Below are 22,839 nucleotides of genomic sequence, written 5' to 3' on the forward strand. Positions count from 1 at the left end.
CCTCTTTAGCATTTCTTGCAGACAACTGGGACAAGAAACAGCCAGGAAATTAATCGTGTGCCAGCAAGTCTTTGAAAAAAGGAAGGATATGCACGTGGTGCCAGGACATGGGAAGAAACACTGGCCATCAGTCTGCCTTGTCTCTGTCCCAATATTCTCCCAAGCAGGTTTCTGTATCTGAGCCTTTTCCTGAAACAGCCCAGTTATCAGGGATGGCAACATCAGCTGGAAACATCTGCAATACCTTATTGACACAAACTGCAGAAGGAACTGAATAAAATTCACCTTAAATTCCAATTTCATGTTTTTGCTTACAAATATTTCTGGGAAATATGGTGTCAGGGTGCTGCAGGATGTGATCTGGTGCATGAAGACTAGTCCTCTATAAAAGAACAGGAGCAGCAGAGGAACAGGTAGAGGGGTCAGCTTTCGATATGCTTAGGCTAAAACAAAGTAACTGAAGTACCCAACCGGAACTTCATTCTGTAAAAAAGTTCTGATCTGACCATTTTCAGGTCCTATTTTAGAAGGAGCTAAGGGACATGGTGTAGCAGACAGAGAAACTGCAAGAGTGATGGGTAAAGGAGAGAGAATTATAAGAACTGGAGAAAGAAACAGGGTAATTGTTTTCCCAGTCTATGTCCTATTTTGGAAGGAAAACTCTTTAAATATGAATTCAAGACAATGTCCATGTACTGTACTGTGTTTGACGTCAGTGCGTTATGACATTTCCTTGGCAGTGGATGCTCTGCTCTGCAATATCCCTTGTCTTCAGCTGCTCAGAGAATTGTGAAAAACATTCCTTTGGGGATGACTCTGTCCCAGCTGAAATATGAATTTCAGTGGAAAAGCTTACAAAAATCTATTTAATCATTTTACATTGACATAAACTGGGAAAATGAACTTTCTCCTTGGGAATAAAGAGCTGTCACGCCTGCATCAAGACAAAGAAACCCAAGAAGACTGAATCTGAGAGAACAGCAGGCAAAGAGCAGTTCCTCTCCACATAGACCTCAGCAGAGTTCTGCTAGTGTGCATGGACAAATACCCGTGTCAACAAAACCACTGCCATTAAATACATTGACTTATTCCCCAACAGCATCACAGATACTACTTCTCTTCTCAAAAATCCACAATTCATCTCTGTGTTGGCTGAGACATTCTTAAATAACTTGCCATCTCTCAACAGCACCTACAGACATGCTGTCCTTCCGTACCTGCCTGCTCCAAAATAACAAGATCAGTTCCAGTAAAGAGGCTTGAATACGGAGAAAAATTATGTTAACATGAGATTATATAACAAACAGCTTCTCTGTTCAACTCTTTTTACACTTTTTGTTGTTTATGATTCAAAAATGTGTAAAGATACTTGAGGAGATACTTTTATTTTTCTAGAAAAATTTTGGTAGGCACGAGCCAGGAGATTTGGTAAAACCAAGAACATTTTATTATCACTACTTTATTGCTTTTGATTTGCAAATGATTCAATCATTTGATCTTGGAGGAAAAATAATGCTGAATCAATAACTGAAAAGCAAAGTGCACAAGTCTCCCAGAGTTCACACATGCTTGCATCAGCACATGAGTGCAGAAGACAAGGTGCAGACAGAGAAACCACAATCTGTTTCTGAACAATTTTCAACCAAAAAAAAAATCCCAGTTTCACAGGATAACTGTTTGCAATGAATAATTCAACCATCTGTTGGGTCCAACTGGGCCCCATCCCTTCTCTTCACATTAAGTATCTCCTTTTTTTAGGTGTGATTAACGAACACCAGCATCACTTTGACAGGTCATAAGGCACATTGCATGTGCTGCCCACCTGAGCAAGCATCTTCCCATGCCCGGCCACCGATGAGGGGGCGCACACAGGTGGAGGGGGAGAGGCAGAGTCCTTCTGCATGGGAAAGGAAAGGTCTGAAGAACAGCTCTAAGTGACACTCTACACTATCCTAGGATTTATGAGTGGGAATCATTGGCAACATTACCAGAATCCATTTCTCATATTCTTTGTTACCAATCAAAGCTGTAAGTTGAAATAAACCATTCTAAACTGTATTTCTGATAGTTGACATACTTTTCAAAAATGTTTTCTGTGTATTGTCAACAGTCCACCTTATTTTCTTGGTTTTGGCAAATCCTGTTCCCTGTTGTCCTCTGCAGAAACTCCAGTATCATCAACAAAGCCTCTTCCTCCACAAGACACTGCAACAATCAAGTTACTCTTAACCGCTGCAATGAACGGTAAAAAAAAAAGAGAAGAAAAAAAGTCCTGAAAAATCATTCTGGTTCCTTAAACAAAGTATATTAAATTTTATTCTAATAAGGCCTCTCTCAAAAGAAAATATTTAATACAGAACACAATAGTAAAATTAATTGCCCATGAAAAAACAAACAAACTGCACAAACCGGTCTTTGTCTATCACGCCTGCTGACAAAGGCCAAGCAGGAGGGAACAGACAGTTAATTGTTTTCCAGATCATTGTGGCAGGTCTCTGAGCATTTGCACCTCCATTTGCCTGGACTGTCAGCACTGTCTATGCTCCATTAAACACACAGGGAGAGTTTATAGTTTCCATTAAAAAAAAAAAAAAAAAAAAAAACACCAAAAACCGACAACAGAAAAACCCAGTATGTTCAGTTGGCAATTTCCTGCAAGGAGAAAAAATTCTAACACACTAGGGCTGTTTTTATCACAGACTGGTTTCATAGCAGACTTTTTAAAGAACGTGAAATATGTGGTGGTTTTGGAGGTGGCGAGGAAGGGTTTGCCCAGCACTCACATTACCTGTGCCACAGAGCCCAGCGAGTGAGGCAGACCTACAATCACTATTTACTTTAAAAGGAATTAAGTAGTACAGGCCATTTATACAAAAGAAAAGCCAACATCAACAGCTTTTAGTTTATGCATTTAAAATTGCTCTCAGGTCTATTCACCCAAAGTGAAGAGACATTTCTGGGGAATTAAAGACATGCAGCAAGCACTTGATTCAGTTCCTTGAAGCCATATTTATCAACAACTTAAAAGTAAGTATAACTGTAGTATATGTTGAATAAAAATAAAAAGCTAAAATATTTTATATTGCTTTCCACCACCATCTCCTTGTGCTCTCATTTGAACAAGAAAAAAAGTCATTATTATTATTAAAAAAGAAATAGACCTTGGATTATAAAGAGTCATTACGAACACCATAGCAAGGAAGTTGCTTTCTCAACATTAAAACTGCAAACCCCTCCCCACGCTGTATTTTCAAATATCAAGATTGACAGAGACAGTTCATTTTTTTAAACACGGAAAAGACTAAACAGATTTCAATATTCTGCTGCTGGCATTGCCCCAAAAGGCAAATATCCAAAATGTAGCAAAAACGTTTATTAAATCTGGCTTTTGCTTTTTCAGAAGCAAATAGTTTTAGCAAAGTAAGAGGCAGTCCCAGCCAGACAAAGCGGGTAAAAATAATTTAGAGTATTATGTTCTCATCAACAAGAATTACATCTCAAATCAACCCTTGCATAGGCACAGAAAAATTTCCTTCTCTTTTTCAGCTCTCTGATTTTAAACTCCTTGCTCTGTCTTTTGACATTCAAGGTACATCTTCCTCCATCAGAGACAAATGTGAGAGCAGACATTATTGGAAACAGTTATACAAGTGTTTTTGCCTGCCTCCGAAAGAGGCCTTTCACCTATTTAAATTGAAAAACTGTTTCCAAAGCACAAGGAGGCCTTGAAATGTCCCATGTGTACTCTTCAGTATATAATTACAAAGATGAGACACATTCATTCTGGTAAAGCTCCTTTAAGCAAGCCTCCAAAGACAGAAAAATCTCTTATTTATGTGGTATTTGCTCTTTCAGACAGACATCACACCATGTTACAAATCTACCCAAAAAAAGTCCAATCTAAAATACAGCAATGAATTGGATTTGCAAATCCTCATTCTGGTATTGCTACAGCTGGTATTTTATTCCCACAAATTAGTCAACTTCAAGTAATATAAACTACCCTGGAGGAACCCAAGGGTTATTTCAGAGTATTTTTAGTATTTCTCTTTTAATCAATATCAGTATTTCCTGTCTCCTCTCAAGCTGATTCTCTCCTGAAAAGTGTGTTATAACAGCAAAAAATCAGATGCAAAGAAGGCATTTGGCACATTGAGTAGCTGGTCAAAGCTGCAATCACTCTTCGCAACGCTTCAGGGTCTCAGGAAGCAATTTGACACCCCCCCAGTTATTCACCATTTTACTCCTTATGAACATAAGCTGCAGAAATAACTGCTTTGCACAGAACGTATGTCATGATTTAGTCTGCTTGCCACAGCATAATATTTAAGTCAGGGTTTGCAAAAGTATGTGGCTTGCAATTGGTTCCTACAGACTGTCTACTAAGGATAGGAAGGCGACAGGGCAGTCTCATTGCCCAAGAGGCACAATGTGACAGCAACTTCTGCTGCTAGAAGCCACACACAGCTGTTGCTCAGTCACCCACAGCAGTGACATATGTCATACAAGGCTGAGCAGCAGCATTCACCTGGAATGACTTCAGCTCATCTCCCTACATTTTTGTAATTATTCCTGTACCATACTGACCCTTCTTTCCCCGTGCGAAAAAAAAAAATCACATTTTGAAACTTCCCTTCCAACTTTGCCATGCCCTCCACAAGAACAACACTGACTTGGTCTAGCAGGGACATGGGCACTATGTAACAGTGCTGCTGAAAGGCATTGGGAAGGGGACAGCTCGGCTTTGCCCAGGAATTCCCACGCTGCAGCTCCCGGGCTAATGGCCTTGCCCTCTGCCATGGGGATGCAAGTGAAGGGCAGCACACAAATCTTGCCACTTCTCAAGGACGACAACTAATAGCTGCCAGTACATTCTGAATTGCTGCTATTTTTGTAAACAAAGTCTTCTTCAAGTGCCAACCTGCACCAGCCACAACCATGTTTAAAAAAAGAAACAACAAAAAAAATCCCAGTGGGGCATTTTGGTGATTAAAGGACAATCTTACATAGCCTAAGTCATTTGAATAGCCTTGTTCATTTAACTGAAACATCTGGGTATGTGAAAGCCAGTGAGCATCACCTGCCGCATTCACAATGGCAAAAGGCAGAGGTAGCAGTGATAAGTGCCTACCAGGTCATACGCCGACAGGACCTTTTTCTGCACATCGGGCATGGTCCCCAGAGGCTCTAGGTAAGGAAAGGCATCCTTCATGCAGAGGGTAACGGAGGGTGTGTTGTCACTGGTCACAAGCCGGGAGGACAAAGTCAGGATGCACTGCTTCAGGCTCGCGATGGGTGGCAGCCCACACAGCTCCTTGACAGACACCATGGCATTCTGGGGGAAGGAAAAGAAATACTTGAGCACGTGTTGCCGCTCACCACTGCCTGCCAGCACCCCTCCACAGCGCCTGCCTGCTTCTCCCCACTGATGTGGGGGAGCACTACCCTGCTGCTTGCCATCCCTGGGCCCCCCATGGACCCCTGGGTGCTGGTGCACACAGGAATTTCTGGCCAGCCCTGTTCTTGGCTCCCCAAGCCTACTGCCAGCTCCAGCTTTCCCCCAGGCCCAGGTATCCCAGCTACCAGCTGTGCAGCTACTTTGCATTGCAAATCCAGCCCCAACAGGGACAAACTCTGGTCCCTAGCATATTAAACTACCAGCCTAAAATGCTATTTCTCTTCCCAACTGTTCAGACTCCAATTGCTTTTGATGCTGTAATCGCCTTGCGCTCCCGTCATTATCATCCTCCAGCAAAAACAAGTTTGACAGATCTCGTATTTCCCATGGGAAAGGCAAGCAGGAAAAAGCCACTTTGTTTTCAGCCTTGCATTACCACACCATAAAGAAACAGAAACAGTCTTTGCCCTTCATAGGTCACATGTAAGAAAATCAATACTGGATATACAGGTAAAACCAAGCTAACATGTCAGGATTTCTTTATTTCTCAAGTCAGTGGATGTATGGCTGACATGCCCTCATCATTTACCTTCTTGAGTCGTATGAGTGACCAAGATGCACAAAATGCAAGAGAGTATTATAACAACCCATACATTGTAAATGTTCCTCCCCACATCTTGCTGAAAAAAACAGTCATTAGAAAATGCCCAGCTAATTATAGAGGCTTTCCTCATTAATCAAATACTTTAGCATGCAGCTAATCTAATGACTGTGTCTTTAAGAAGCATTCCCCAGAACAATATCTTGTACGGAAATTTCACTTGGAAGGCACGTTAATGCTGTTTCTGAGTCAGATTCAGAGTATTTTCTTTCATATAGTTCACAAATAGTGCCTGACCTAGACAGAAGGTGGAGTCAGCAGTTCAAACCACTTTCAAGGCCTGCAGGAAAGGGAAGGCTGGGAAGAGTTTCCCATTCTTAAAAATATGCTTAGACTATTCCTTTGGGAGTGATTTAAACCTTATGTCATTTTGTAAACTCTTCCAGCTGCCAACATTTAATTTGCTTTAGACTCTGTCCAGAAGAGCTGGGTCAATGAAGTGCTATGTGTTTTTCTCCTGTTTTCAAGAAAGAAAAATTAATTGTTTCTGTATCTTTACCAAGGAGATAGTTATGGCTGATTTCAGCTGTTTATTAAAGAAAACTCATTGTTTAATGCTACTCAGTTTTGTTTCTAGGCAGCGCCTGGACTCTGGATTGAGCTGCCCCTTAATCAACTCACAGAGCCGCCCCCATCATGGAGGGGAGCACCAGGCAGGCTGGTTCTTGTTCGGCCTTGCTGCCACTTCACCTCCTGCTGACCATGAAGGTCTCACCCAGGCAGTTGTGACAGTGCTGTGCACCTGGTCCCTGACGCCCCTGGCCACAACAGGCTCCGGCTGGTCTCAGAGCAGCACAGGCAGGCAGACACAGTGCCAGGAGATGCTCTGAGCCAAGACACAGCACTGGTGTCTGTGCTGGCAGTCAGCCAGCTGAGACAACAAGCTATTTAGCAGGGAGGAAATTGCAATCCAAGTGGCATTCCGTGCCTATGTTGAACATCTGCAGCCCTTGAGCAAATGGTGGCAACACACGCTCAAGAAAATGCGGCTCTTTGCACAGCAGGTTTCTCTGGTGTAGACAAGACCTTAATGACACATCCACTGATGGTTTCTTACACTCATCCAGACAAAGAAAATTAAGAGCATAACCCTCACACTCAATGAAAAAAGCTTATTGACGTTTTCCAGGACCAGTGAAGAAATTAAGGTTTTGAGACCCGAGGCCTGGGGACACAAATGTACCCTCAGTTCTGCTTTCTCAGATAAAAACACCCAGTAAAGCATGTGTCTGGAGAGGGCACATTGATTTTCAAAACATTTCTGCCTAGTCCCACATTTGCTTGTTAGCTAACACATGTAACTATCAGCCTTCTGATGTCCAGTTAAACATCAACAACAGCTGTGGGTCTGAAGCTTCACCAGCCTCACAAAGTTTGCCTTGCCAACAGCTCACACCAGCACCTTCACTTCCACATTCAGGACACACCAATACACAGAACAAAAAGTGTTGTACCTGCATATTTTCTCTCATGTCAGTAGCCTCTCGTAGCGGATGCACTGCCAGCTTAAAAATGTCATCGACAGTTTTGAGACCGGTGTTCCTCAGCATAGTGTACTCCCTTGCTTTCTTTCCGATCCTCACTGAGAGGCTGCGCTTTTGGGCCTTCCCACCTCCACTTCGGTTGGTTATTGCAATGTGAACAAAGAGAGTAACGTGCTCCATGATATCACCAACAAAAGAACGCAGCGGTATGTGCCTGTATCCAGGCTGTAAGCACTCCAGCGGGACTGTGTACTGCCCTATGAACTCATCACCAATGTAGTCATCATCCAAAACAACAAAACGGATCATGGCCAGCTCCGGTAGATTGATCTGGAACTCAAAGCTTTCATCAAAAATGGGGTTATCACTGTTTTGCTGAACAGTTTTAGTTCTTTGTTCGGTGCAGTCTGCAGGAATCCCATGTATTTCTATGCAGACATACGGGTCTATGACATCCCCTTTTGCACATGCACCCATGGGCTTTGGAAAGTTCTGACCACTGATTATTTTGACATGTAGGACTTGGGGAGAGACCCCTGGAACAATGCCCTTGGTATTTGCGCTGAAGTAAGACACTTCATCACGCATCACTGAAGGCCTGAGAACATACCCACATCCCCCGTTCTGTAGAAACCAGCCAGTGTGTAGGTCCATCATGGGCCCTGGGGTCTGATAGTTCATTGCCACTATCTGGCAACCACAATTCCAAAAATCTTGAGGATTTAAGTTACTGGAGTCTATCCTCATAGCACTTGGGTACACTCTGGACAGAAACTTTTTGTTGTAGTTCACAAAATCTTCAGGGTATTCATTTGCAATTCGACTGGCTTCTGCCTCACTGAAGGAGCACATTTCCCAATAATTTTGAGCTTTCATGGATGTTTCAAAGTCTTTGTATCGAACAGATTTGCATAGGGACACCAAGTCGGACAATTCCCTGCAGAGCCAGATCAGCTTCGGCTCCCTTGAGAAGTCCTCTGACAATCTCCGAGATATTTCAGCCTCTTCATCTTCATCTGTGACTTCTCCTTCTAATATATCCTGGTCACAGGGCAGCTTCTTCCCCTTCACAATGATCTTCATTTTCAGTTTCTCGGGTGATGGGAGGTAGACTTCTGAGGATAAAGGTGCCTCTGTGTACAGTTTGTTTCCAAAGATCCTTTTCATGTGTTGTACCACTACCTTCTGCTGTTGTACTGAGCAGTGGTTCCCCAAGCAGAGAATAAGGGGGTACTCTGAAGCAAAGAAGGCCAATTTGTTTATCACCTCAATAACATTCCGAAAGGCAAGTGGCGATGTCATGTTGTTACGGTTACAAATAATGGGTTCATTATCTGGGCCGTCACAGACGTCTAGTTCAATACTTCGACAACTCATCTTCAAAGCTCTGACATAACCATTGATATCAGCTGGTCCTCTGAGCTGGTCCTCTATTAGATATGTATTGTGGGATGCATTGATGTAGTAATGTGACAAAGGCTGTGTCATGTCTTGGACAATTTTTTTGTGCTCTGGGTCAAATATATCACATTCTGGCGACAACAAGTATTGAGTAAATCCATCAATTGCAAGAAAACCTTTCAACTGCCCTTCTTGAGAAAGCTCATACCTGCGTATAATATCTAGACACATTTCTTCTGTTATGTGGGTCACTCCTTGCTCAGCCTCTAAAAACAGCATGAGGTCATTGGCATCTAGATACTCTTTGTTTTTAGATATCTGCACAAGTAAGAAATAAACTTCAGGTCTTGTGCAAAGTTCACTAAATGCTTCACAAAATTCCTCTTTTGTTACTCGTGTTGTCAGTTTCTCTTTGCTTTTTTGGATTTCCTTAAATTTTAATCTAATCTTTGATTCCTTTAAGGTGGGGTTAAGCTTCTTTATTAGCTCCACAGACGTATCTTCTAACATTATGCCATTACCATCAACATCTGCTGCTTCAAATACAGTTTTTAGCCAGGCAAACCGTGGGGTATTCTGGCTGCTTTCCATCAAATCCAGGGGTTGTTTGCTACGAGAAACCAAGTACCTTAATCCTGATACCCAAATATTGGCCACATCAGCTGAATTGGCAACCAAGTCAAGGGACTCATAGTTCTCACCATGAATTATTGACAGCGCACAGTCCTCAGAAATCTGGTCTGCAAGTCCATTATTCCTGAATGTTTCTGTGTTCTTCCCTAGTCTGATTTCTTTTATAGCTGAAATATCAAGCTTGGCTTTCTCAAGGTCCTTCTTGGAAGGCTCCCAACGAAGAGCCTGCAGGTCAGGGTCTAGAGTAAAAAACCGGTTATAAATCCGGGAATTTGGACGAACTTTCTTCAATTCACACCCAGCCTGCATAAAGCTGATACAGTCGCTGGCGCTGCTTATTTTCTTCTCTGATGGCATGCTGCTGAAGGACACTGTTTTCTTTCTTCCACATTTTTGGTTTGAAGGATCCTGTGGAATAATTACATAAAGAATGAATAAGTTTTCTTTGGCTGTTCCACAAGTGCATAAATAATAAAGAAGATATGTTTATGTAAAGATAATTCATGTTCTTCTGAACCTCAAAAAACACAACATAATATCCCTTCCCACAATTCAATTCCCTACTGAGCTATAAAATATACTGAGCTATACCACAACTTGATTGATTGCAGCATTAGAGATACCAAGTCTTCATGAGTGACATTTGCAGCTATTAAACTACCTTCCAGATCTCAGCAAGTCGCTACAAGTGTGAGGAGGTGGTATCTGTTTGTGTCATGTACATCTTCAAAAAAGACATAAACAGGAAGAAGGGTTTCATGCGAAGCTCCAGCACCTGGTTAAGGTCTGCATAACCTGAAATGGTGTTGATCTCACCAGGATTTAAGAGATATCACGAATAAAGGAGGAACTTTGTGACAAAAAGGCACAAGAAAAAGGGTTTCAGCCTACATGGGAGGAGAAGAGAAAGAAGTCTGTGAAGCAGTGCTGGGAGGAGAGCCTGGGACAGGTCAGCATGCCTGTGAGGCACATGTGACAGCTTGATGCTCTGCCTCTTTTCTGCAACCTTGGACACCTCAAGCAAAACTAAAACAAAACCAAACAACAGTCATGAGTCAGACCCCCGAGATACATACCCAGGAGAGTCTGGGCTTTCTTATTTGCATGTTTTAGTGTCCTTTAGCAAAGGACACTCTCACTAGGCTGAGAAGCTCACCTCTGCTGTACACACAACCGCATGGCCCTCATGGCTGCTTTCATGAGAGCCCTATGTACCCCTCTGCTTAGTCCTAACCTATTTCACATTCTCTTGTCTCCCCATCTGCTTTGAAAAGTAGGTATTCTGGTCATTTCCATGTACCAGGACCACAAAGCACTGTGGGAAAATTGACAAGCAGGCAAGAAACCCAAAACCTTTTTCTTTAGGGCATATATTCTAACTCCTCTTGAGAAAATAACTTAGCCAGACATGTGTGACTGTCTTTTCAGCATCAACAATCTACTTGCTGCTGGATGCAAACCCAGTTGCCTGCAAAGCTTTCTGTAACTTTAGTGCAACAACTATATTTAAATCTTTTCCCACATACTATCAATTCAAAACATTTCACAATAATTATAAATTGCAAATCATTATCTTTTCTCTGCGTGATTTCCGTCTACTCCATTAGTGTATATAAACTATCGAACAGCTACCAAAAATATTTTTAAAACAACATTCAAGGCTGTAATTAATAATAAAACACTTGTTAAAATTGTTTTCCCTCTTATTTCCCTATTCCCTTAGCAATACTTTTCCAGTTCTCTGCCTTCTGCTGTTGAAGGGACTTCTGCTGCCTGGATTTTGAGTAGAAGAGGAGTCCGAAGGCAAGGAAATGTTGGTGCTGGGTGTAGGCACACAGCCCTCCACCACTGCCCTCAGGTCCAGCCATGAGATCTGCATCAGGGACCAGCTTCCGAACAGCCCATGGGGACCTGCTCTGAGATGCCAAAACCCCTAACTCCCAAACCCTTTGCAGCCTGGACTATCCTACTCTACCCCAGAAGCTGGTTCCCTGCAGCTCGTATTTATCTGCTCTGTCATTCACCCTTCCTCAAGTCATACTCCTCTGCAAATCTTAAATGCAACCTCTGCTTTAGCAGTGCCCTCCATTCACCTATCTCCGTCCTGCTGCTGCCCTATCTCCGTCCTGCTGCTGGTCTGCACTGTCTGTGCCCGAGCAGGACCCTGTGTAGCTCTCCCAGCCACAAAGCATCAGCCTTGCTGCTTGCAAGAACATCTCCACTCATTGTTTGTATGTTTGTATAAATACTTTCAGCAAATTAGTCATGTTTCTACAAAATTGCTATTGTTATTGAATGGAGCGAATGACATCTAAAGTATTTCAAAAAACTCAGCCCCCCATCAACTGGATTTAAAGGCATGGGATCTGCTGGGAACAAAATCAAAACTTCTAAACTTCTTATGTTACAGATTTCTCATTAAACTGATACAACGACTTCTACTGACAAGAGTAATTACACTAGACATTTATTGTAGTACTTCTTAGGAGAATTAGTCTTAAAAAAATAGGAAGAAAGTCAATGAAGCAAGTGCCTCAGGTCAGCTACTTTTTTAATTACAGTTTTCTGCTAAAATACTTGATTCCTGCATTAACATACTGCATTTTAATACACAGCTATGGCCACGAAAGTCTTCAAGCAACAGATGCTAATGGATATAAATGAATGCAGCCAACTACTCCACGGGTTCTAGAAGAGCCGCCTCTTTCTTATTTCTTTAGGTTTAGAGGAACAATATTTAGATTTAAGATTAATGATTAATTAAGATTATTTTTCTCACAGAGGAAGATGTATTCATGGCCTTTGAATCTGCAGTGATTCATTCCTTGAAGGAGAGTGGTTCCTCAGGACCAGACCTGGAAAACTCAGAGCAGCATAACTGATTTAGCTACAGGTCTGCCATTTTGTTTTTGCTAGAGAGGCAGCAATGTGACTAATTGTTTTCTGCAGAAAAGTAAAAGCCATTTATTTTTAGTTCCAAAATACCTGTGCTTCTTGATGAAAATAAGCCATGGAATTAATCAGCTATTTTTCAGGTATTAAGGTGGGAAAAAAATAACTGGCCTCATGGAGAATCAACAAAAAAGTTGCCTTTAACCATTCAGTTTTAACCTCTCAGGGATTCTGGAGGGAATTAAATTATCCTCTGTGTCCTCTTTCCCTGCTTTTGTTTTTGATGGATACTTCTAGTTTCGTACTTGGTGGTATGTAAGGACTATCTGAATTGTACAACAGCAGTTCTTCATCTCCGAGTAGGATTTCTCCTTATCTTTTAATCAATTGAATAGAATTCAAGTCTAATCCACAGACTAACTGCCTAAAATTAAGAAGATCTTACTATTATTGACATCAATAGGATTATTTTAACCGATACTAACAATATCCCCAGTCACCCAATCAACTATTCTCCTCTTGGTCTCTGCAGAATAGGAACATAGTCTTTCAAAGCGAGAGCTGCTAATTTAGATTTAACGTGACAGTTTTAATTCAGGATTGCCAAAAGTTACTTATTCTAGTGTTGAAAAAGCTCAAAATGTGTTTCTGTAAGCTCAAATGCTGTCTTCTCAGCCTGACAAGCCAGTCACTCGCCTTTGTTCTACCACATCTGCATTGCTTGAACAACTTTTCAGATCCTGACAGCATGGTTTAGCCAGGCCACACACCTGCAGGTCCAAGGGATCACCCTGGGGAGCAGAGGAGTATTTTCTTCAAGAAATGTCCTCCCTCCACTGGGCTCCACTCACATCAGAGCCTAGAGAAGATAATTTAAACACACTTTGCCTCCCCACTGATCTTATGCTGAGCTTAGTTCAGCTGAGACTACAGACTTAGGTTGCTCATTTTAGTTTAGCTATTGTCTTTAAGTCTCTTATCTTAATCCAGTTTCGACACATTGCTCTTCTAAGGTAAGACATCCAGCTAAGAATACTTCTGTGCTGCAGTGTCTCCAGTGGCTAAATTCCTGCTCCATTTTACCTTCCACCGGATACTAAGAACAGGAACTAAGTACAGCCACCTGGCAAACTAAAAGCTGCCAACATCTTATGTGAATAAATAGCAAACCTGCTCTCTTGTACTACCTGCCAAAAACATTGACATTGCAAATCATAAAAAAAACTCTTTACAATATTCACCTACACAAGAGCACTTGTTTCCCTTCATTAACCAAAGCAATCAGAAAGCACCATGAGATGTTGCCCTGAATCTTTGAGGCAGAAAGTCTATCTTTCTTCAAGATGCTAAGTCCATCAAAATTGATCTTGCAGTAAAAAAACTGATCTTACAAAACTCATCTTACAGCAACTGACCTAGGACTGCCCTTAATCCTCAGTCACTTGTACTGATGACACTGAACTTACTTGGCAATGAAAGAAGGAAAGGAAAGGATGATGTTTGCCAAAAAAAGAAATCTACATCAGTGTGAAAATAAGCAACTAACTCATAGACTTTCCATCTACAAGAGATAACCTAGCTCTATACAAGACACCATTACTGAAAACAAACACAACCAGTTTGCTTGCAATGTACACATACAAAAAGAAAATCCTTACTTATATGGGAAACATGTGCTCTCCAAGGCAAGACACTTCTTTCAAAGTGACTCAAACTATGATTTCCTTCAGTTCTCTGGGCACCCCCTATAAGGTGACCTAACTGGCTGACTCTGTCTCCTGCTCCTAAGCCTGCACAATATCCATTATGCAAAAATACCTCAAGACCTCAACCACAAGACCGCTTCAACATGTGCTCAGCTTTCACCATACACACAGCTGCTCTGAAATCAGTTAACACCAAGGAGACATATCTGAGTGCTGGCCTGACTGCATCCTAACATTTCCTAAACATTTCTAAAGGAGGGATTCAGAGCTCCAGTCTAAGCATGCTCCCAAAATAGGAGAAGCTCTCCTGTTGAACGCATCATCCTCGTCAGAGGGACTGGATGTGTAAACAGTGGGATCAGTAAGCCATCAGGAGCTGTGGGAAAACTCCACCCCATCCACCCTGACCTTTGACCACTCAATCTGCTGCTGTTTAAATCAAAGGGCTAACAGAAATAAATATGTGGGATTAAAAAAATATGAATAAACATGCTCTCCACCACATCCCACCCTCTTTGTCAAAACTATAGGATATAAATTCTTGAGCTGAAGTTAAGAAACAGAGTAGTAATAAGAGCTGTATAGTAAACCTGCACACAGAAGTCAAGCTCATGAATTATTATTTGTCTGAAATTAAGTTACTTGAAAGGCCTCTAAAGCACTTACAGCCTTCCAGGATTCTGCTAAGGGGGATGAGAAGGGCAAAAAGTATCACTTACCCGAAGACACCAAAAGTCCTTAAAGAGCTGCAGGACTTCTATGAAAGAATGCGAAATTCAGTAATGATGCTGAGAGCTAGACTTGTTAAGTGAGGTTAAGAGCCATTTCCCCGAAAAACAAATCACATTTTCACCAGTGAGTATCACCGTTGCTAAAAGAGAAGCTTTATTCTGATCTTTGCCATTTCCTATGAATCTAGCACTAAGACATCTGTACCAGACAGCTTAGTCTGTCCTCACAAATAAATTGTGATAAATGGTGCATCTTAAAAGCTATCTGCTCCAGATGATCCACCTAACTGGCCAGCTGATTACCTGATTTTTTTTTTTTCCAGAAGAAATTAATTAACTTTACAGAGTGAGGTTTTTGAGGATGCTTCTAGATATTTCAGTCAGACAGAGACAGAATCTCAGTCCCTCAAAATCTGAAAGCTTTACAGTACTTGTAGTGGGAAAATGTACCTTTAAGCATTAAATAAATAAATCACTGAGTCACTAGTGGCACTCAAAGCACCATGTAGCAGGCTGACAAATTGATAGCGTAATTTTTCTACAATGAAGTCAGTCAGAGCAGGGAAGGTTTACATAAACTATCCAAGAGAACACAGAAAGTCAATGTTGGGGCCAGGGCTACAACCAGATCTCACACGCATGTGAGGGTTAGTCTATCTGATCAGAGATGCAACTCAAAACTTGAACCCTCAGTACCAGTACGTGATTACTACGGGCAGCAATGATCATTGGAAACTGGTATTCAGTACTAAGACACGATGATTTCTTCTCTGAATCTCAGCCATCTTCTTGTAATCCTCAGAGAGCATCCCAGGATTGCCCATTTTGCAGATTTTACCGGTTTTCCCTCACAGCCTCTGCGATCACAACAAATTAATGACCTCAACTCCCTCTAATCTTTCTTGGCAAGGCCTGGAGGATGTAAGTATCAGATATCCACTGTGACAACTCACAGGACAACAAAGAAAATGTTACCTACTCAAAATTCATCCACGCTGACAACTCATGGCACAAAGCAGCTAACTTTGTACAGGGGCTGAACAACTAAACATTCTCATCACTGGCACAGGCAGCTGCAGGGACGCTGCCAGTCGCGCTTGGGCTAACTGCACAGCTCAACAGATTGTGAGAGCAGCTGTTAACACTGTGGGATCGACCTCGGTAGCCTCTTCAAGGCAAAATTCATGCTAATTCATGGATTTGAGCACATGTGGAATAAAGACTGGATCCAAAGTTTAACACATCTGCTCTTAAAAGCTGAGATACACATATAATGGAACAAACAGAAAACCTAAGGCAGACCAAAAATATGACACTGACAGATACGCAAGAACATGCTGTCCAACAATTTTCCAAATACCGAAATAGTCATGCCAGCATGTCTGCAAATCCAGACGGCTGTTACTAACTAGCAGTTTAACTTGAGCTCAGATTCCAGACAAAAGCCTAAGCGCTGTCATCATTCATGACAAAGCAATGACTAAGGGATCTCACAGACAGGTGAAAGAAAAGTGTCATGGGGAACTGTAAAATCAGCATTTACAGTGGGCTTTTCTCAACTCCTTAGGATTACCAGACATCGGATATGGGTAGTGGACTGTCCCCAAGACCTATAACAATGACTTTACAGTCAGCTTCTCATCAAAAGCGGAGGAAATGTCACCGCACAAAATGGCACCCTGAGGGCAGGAAAACAGAGTGAAGACAGAGTGAAGATGCTGTATAGTCTCCACTGGAGAAGTCCAACAGGAGGCAAGATTATAAAGTCTTGTCTGCTTTCCTCTTTCCTTCCATTACTAAAAAACCCCTTTCAAATACTGGCACGAGATAGAGAAGAATAGCTGGAGATCTTTGAGAAAGACATCTGAATCAAAATTATTTGCTGTTTAAGGAACGCTTTGTTGTGCACTTGGTTTATTTCTTTTTTTTTTTAAATCATTACCATTGCCAAACTTATTCAAGTTCACCTTGAAGAAAAATTACCTTTGCTGCTTAAATGACAAGAGCAAAAGAAAAAAGTGGCAGCACAAAGACTCCATCTGGAAACACTTTTTGGAAATGGAAACCATGCAATGCAGGAAGGGTTTATTTTCTGGCATGGTAGGACACTGAAGTTGTTACTACTACTTGTTTTTATAATTATGGCCATGAAGCCAAGTCAAGAAGATTCCAGGAACACAAGAACATGAATGCCCGTAATGAGGCTACCACTTCATGGCTCCTTCTGCTGCCATTGTTCCTGAAGTTTTCTCTTTATACTTCATCATCCAACTGGTTTCCACAAGGACAGTCCTTAAACAAAGGTGCAATCCCTTTATGTATTAAGCAACATCTACAGTGAGAAATAAATTCCAGTATGACACTTCATACACACAACACCTCCATATACCCCTATGGAAAATCCCATCTGATGCAGAAGATTTTTCATGGACCCTCTTCATTCTCCCTGTGGAACAAACCCTTCACACCCCAGGTGCCAGATATGCTTCCAGCTAGGAGGAGGTTTTTAGTTCAGAAGGGACTGACACAGCCCACTGGACATAATGTCTCCAACCACTGCCACTCCCAAACACTCTGTATTTTCCAAGTACTTGGGTTGCTCGCAGGCTGTAATACTTACAAGTCTCTTGGACATAGACTGAATTTATCCCTGTGCACTAAGGGAATGCATGTTCTGTCTTCAAGCAGAAGCAGTAGCAGCAAGCCCTGGGAAAACGAGATCTCAGCTGCAGCATTCTCAAGAGAGCTCCATCACAAAAACTCTCGTTCTTTTACAGATTCTTCTTTGAATGCATAGTAGGCAAAAAATTAAAAGGGGTGTCTACTTAGAGCAACTAACTCTACAGCAATCACAGCCCTGCCTTACAGAGCTCCTCCCTCCATGCAAAGCAGACTACAGCTCCTATCAGCCCCCATCTGCAGATAGGTAAGCTGTACTGAGCAGCCTGTACCAGAGTCCAACAGTTAGTGCTGTTTGAAACCAGGAGTCCTTATTAAGTACCCATTTTGAGTAGCTGAGCTGATCATCACTCTTACTAGGTGGCACAGCAAAAGAGTCTGTCAGGCTGGAAGGTCCCAAGTTACTTAGATGTAATAGATCAAATGCACACCTTAAATCCAGTCTGGAGACAAGCCAGCACCAAAAGTAACTGGTGGCAACATGAACTTCCCTCATTTAAACCTACTTAAAACTTCTGCATTGATTTCAGGTTTACAGAGGTGACTGCAGTGATGAGGCCTTGTACTGACAAAACCCTGGATCATGGTAGAAGGAGCTACGAGAAAGTGGCCAGACACTCCACAGAAAGGACAGTGGGAAGCCATGCTCCATCCATTCTTTATACAGACATGGAGGAAAGGCATCACAAGTGCACAGGGCATGTAACCAGCCTGAACCTGCAGTAGAAAAAAAAAAAAAAAAAAGGAAAAAATCCAAGATCAAGAGCTGGGAAACACTAAAGATGTGGTGTCTCAGCATCTTCCCAAAAGCTCTGAGCACTGTGACCAGGACTCTAAAATATCACTATCAAACACTGTGCAGGCTCACTGAGAGTTACAGCATTACCCTAACATAACAGCTGCCATGGCCTTAGGGAATAGGAAAATTAGCACTGCAGTATCTGCACATCTCAGCACAGCGTTAACGTTCATCTCCTTTGCTAGTCAGAGATACAACAGCTCTGCAGCAAGTGCAGAGGGCACTGCCACAATGTCCTTCCAAAACACAGAGACCGGAGCAACTTCCCACTGTCTGTAGAAGATTTAGAAGCTGCTCCGTACATTAGCTCAGGGTAGCTGCAGCTACACCTACACCTGCAAGCTAACATGGAGATACCTGACCCAGCTTCAGGGTCTTCACCCATGGTCCTGCCAGCAGGGAAGCCACAGCTTGCTGTGCATGCTGCCATGGCTGCCCTCCTCATAGTCCCCAAGTCTGTGTGACTGAGGTGGCACTCCCTGTGCAGAATGAAAGGTGGCAGTAACCCCAGCGACCCACAGTATTTGGAGAGTGCTAGCATTCAAAACAAAGAACCTGCTGGGCTTGAAGCCTTTGAAACTATAGAAGATGGGCTTTTTATTTCCATGTCACCTGGGAGCCTGGGAGAATGGCATCATGCACCACATCCTGTGATGCAAAAATTCAAACATGAACACAACACACTCTGCACACACCTTCCCGTGGGCTTTTAGCTGCAATGATTTTCTTAATTACTGCTTCTCTTCAAAACAACATACAATAAATATTTTGAAGAAATTATTCAGACACAGACATTAAATCAGAGCAAGACCTTCTCTGCATCCCTTGTTCAGAGAAAAAAACACACAACTAAAATGAAACACTTTCACTAAGAGAGAATTGCAAGAATCTGACCTATCTGAACTTGAAAGACCTTTTATTTTAAAGAGACCTCCATTACATCTGTGGAAAGTTCTCCTTAAAACCTGACAGAAGAGGATGATCTGTATGTAAACCATTGAAACTTTCTTTTACGAATCCATGAAAAATACTACCTGAGCCAGACAAGTCAAAAAGAAGGTTATGCTGGTTAAAAACATTGTCTATTGAACAAGAAAGAAAACCAGCTACAAGAAAGCAATACATTACAAACTGAAAATAAGAGATGTTGCTAGTGTGGGTTATAAAGTAAAGAAAGAAAAATTAGGAAATTAGTAAAGGAAGAAAATAGACAAAGGAGGAAGTAGCAACCAGCAGAGTTGAAAATAAGCAGAATAAGGGTTTGGTTGCAGTTACAACAGAGAAGATCCAGACAGTTCATTCGAAAATATTAGGTAGAAGCTGAATCCCACCAGCAGCCCATTGCTGAGAGGGAACACTCATGTTGTTAACACTACAAAAGAGCGTTTATTTACTAAAGGACAGTAAGAGAATTCCAGTAATAAGTCAGGAGGAAAAGCCAAATGAGTTTAGAAAGACCTGGCTAAGGAAAAACATGCCCCACTGGTACTCCCCTTCGTTACACCTCTGAATACTGGATTTGCAGCATATCTGAGACTGCATAATTTTCGTTGTCGAAAGAATAAAAAGATGATTACCATTAACCATTTCCAACATTATGTAAAACAGAGTTTGTCAGACTAACCTGATATCTCTTCTGTTATGAGATTTAAAGTCTGGTTGGTACACATAATAAAGTCATAGAACGATAGAATGGTTTGGGTTGGAAGCAACCTTAAAGGTCATCTAGTTCCAACCCCCCCTGCCATGGGCAGGGACACCTTCCACCAGACCAGATTACTCAAAGCCCCATCCAACCTGGCCTTGAACACTGCCAGGGAGGGGGCAGCCACAACTGCTCTGGGCAACCTGTGCCAGTGCCTCACAACCCTCACAGCGAAGAATTTCTTCCTCATATCTAATCTGAATCTCCCCACTTTCAGTTTGAAACCATTACGCCTCGTCCTATCACTGCTCTTCCTGATCAAGAGTCCCTCCCCACCTTTCCTGTAGGCCCCCTTTAAGCACTGTAAGGCTGCTATAAGGTCTCCCCAGAGCCTTCTCTTCTCCAGGCTGAACAACCCCAACTCTCTCAGCCTGTCCTTACAGGGAGGGTGCTCCAGTCCTCTGATCATCTTTGTGACCCTAAATCAATGTAATATACTTGGAATCTGTAATATATTATGGTTTCTGCAATGCATTTGACTTAGTACTGAATGACATTTTGATTAAGAAGATAGAGCAATAAAAATAAACTCAGAAGACATTAAATGGATGAAACACAAGATAAATTGTATGTCTCAAATGCAATGGTAAATGTGAAACACTCATCATGTAGATATGCCTCAAATATGATCCTGCAGGGACCTGTTCTTAGCCCAAAGCTATTTAGCATTTTTAGAATGACCTAGAAGAAAGCACAAAAACAATATACATGGAGTCCAGAGATGATAGAAAGCCAACACCTGACCAGCAATGAATAACAAGGAATATGGGTCAGTGATCAAAAGTCAAAGAACTGTTTGACAAGAAATGCATTAAAAAAAACCCCAACACCTGTTCCAATAAGGACCAAAATATGAGGTTGTAAAACTAGAAACACAAGGGGCAGGCCTTATTTATAGGACTGTGATCCAGTAAACTATAATTTTGGAAAAAACAAAACAAAACATAACATCATCACAGATGATCAGCACAGAATATAACAAAAAAGATTGCAATGGTATACTTAGTTGTATAAATATAGTATCTACTTAGGATAAAAAAGTTCCAATAGCTTTGTATTTGTCCATCATGTGATACCCTCAGTTTAGAAATTACTTTGAAAACTGGAGACTTCACAAGAGCCACAAGAATCAGGAATATTTTGGAAAACACATTCGGGTAAGAGACTCCAGATTCTTTTAGTTCAATACATGCATCGTCTGGTCATAAGCAACGGCAGAAGCCCAAATTAATACAAGGACTAACTTTAAAGGACACTTCTTAGGCCCTAATAGATGTATACCTGGGCACTTCTATTCAGAATGTAATGGTTTCAATTGAGGAGTTTAATTCAATAGTGAATCAATGTATTTTAATGAGTCCTTCAAACTACATTTCCACATGGACCCCATAGAAACTCAAGATGAAGACTGAGGTTGTCACAGATTATAGATGATTATATAAAGATCAGTACAGTCATCATCACCTAATTCCTTCCAAAAGGACGTCCCATGAGATCAAACATGATTTTATTTAAACCCTGTATAATGGAGAGCGGAGCAGATTTCAGTGGTATCTTTTGACCTGATTACTTAGGTATTAGCCCAAAATTCAATCCTATATTTTTCCAGAGAAAACTGTTGAACATGACTAGGCCTTCTGGTCTGGCATCATGGCACTGGAGATCACCAGGCACTGGGGGCCCAAAAACAGGATGACCAATTTAATTTCATTCTGAATCTTACAACAATCCTCCAGGAATAAAACATGTAATCCAATAAGCCACCCAAATCTCCATAGTCTAATCACATTATTTTAAGCCCTTTTTAATCAACTTATATTATTTCTTCATTAATCACATTTATGCTGATCCAGATCAACCCCAATCTTTAAACTTAGTAATGACATTACAAAAATCAGTAAAATAAGGTAATGAAACTGGTTTAATGGGAGTATTTTTTCTAAACTCCGATTGTCATTCATAATTGAATTATTAAATAGGTTGAGATACAATACATAAAGCCAAATATTAACTATGTGGGCAAGATAGCAGCATTGTTTTAGCTGGCCTATAACACACTCAGCAGTGAAATCTTGCCTTGAGCGTACTGTCTAAAGACCCCAGCTTTCTGTGAGAGAGAAAAGCAACTTTCAGCATACCCCACAAATGCATTAGCTCCTCCAAGGAAATGGTTAATCAATTCAGAAAAGCATCCTTGAGGTGGAGGATTGTGTACAGCTGGTGTGCAGGCTCTCTGCGGGGGTACAGGCACCACTTCCACAGGAACGCACAAGACAGATCCCTGCCGCAGCCCCAGCGGTCCCCAGCTCACCCAGCGTGGGTGGATGTACAGTCCACCTCCCTGCACACATGGCATGCCCATGGACTTGGGTTGCCCTGTTTGTACTTTAGTGTCCCTTGTCAACAAGCTTCATCACAAAACCAAGATTAGGAAAACTTTCTGATTGCTCCTCTACAAAGTGTACCTATGGGTATTGAGGCATGTCTGTATGTATACAGATAGTCAAAAATTTCTTAAGTATTTTACACTCCCATACACAGTTTTTTAGCTTTCCAACTATGTGCATAGTCTATACAATATATTCACCTTCAACATCCTTAGGCTGAAAAGCTAGGTTGTAGGTATAAACTACACCTGTGGATATAAGAGCAGACTGCATCAAGCAATGAAACATGCCACTACACTGATAAAAAGAGTTAATAGGGCTAAAACCAACATACAAGTTGAACAACAATTTCAACAGTCTACA

At 41.6% G+C, this 22,839-nt stretch overlaps 1 protein-coding gene across 1 annotated transcript in view; it reads right to left on the reverse strand.

Annotated features, from left to right (window-relative positions):
* The window catches only part of PLCL1 (phospholipase C like 1 (inactive)), a 207,002-nt gene that overhangs the window by 32,933 nt on the left and 151,230 nt on the right, over nucleotides 1–22,839 (reverse strand). The window contains exons 2-3 of the mRNA XM_086465525.1: nucleotides 7,514–9,985; nucleotides 5,132–5,335 (exon numbers count right to left, since the gene is read on the reverse strand). Of these exons, the coding sequence (XP_086321651.1) occupies nucleotides 5,132–5,335; nucleotides 7,514–9,985 (2,676 nt within the window). The remainder of the gene's footprint in view (nucleotides 1–5,131; nucleotides 5,336–7,513; nucleotides 9,986–22,839) is intronic.

The sequence above is a fragment of the Leptosomus discolor genome, chromosome 5 (genome assembly GCF_034619465.1).
Source record: "Leptosomus discolor isolate bLepDis1 chromosome 5, bLepDis1.hap2, whole genome shotgun sequence".
Classification (NCBI taxonomy): Eukaryota; Metazoa; Chordata; class Aves; order Leptosomiformes; family Leptosomidae; genus Leptosomus; species Leptosomus discolor.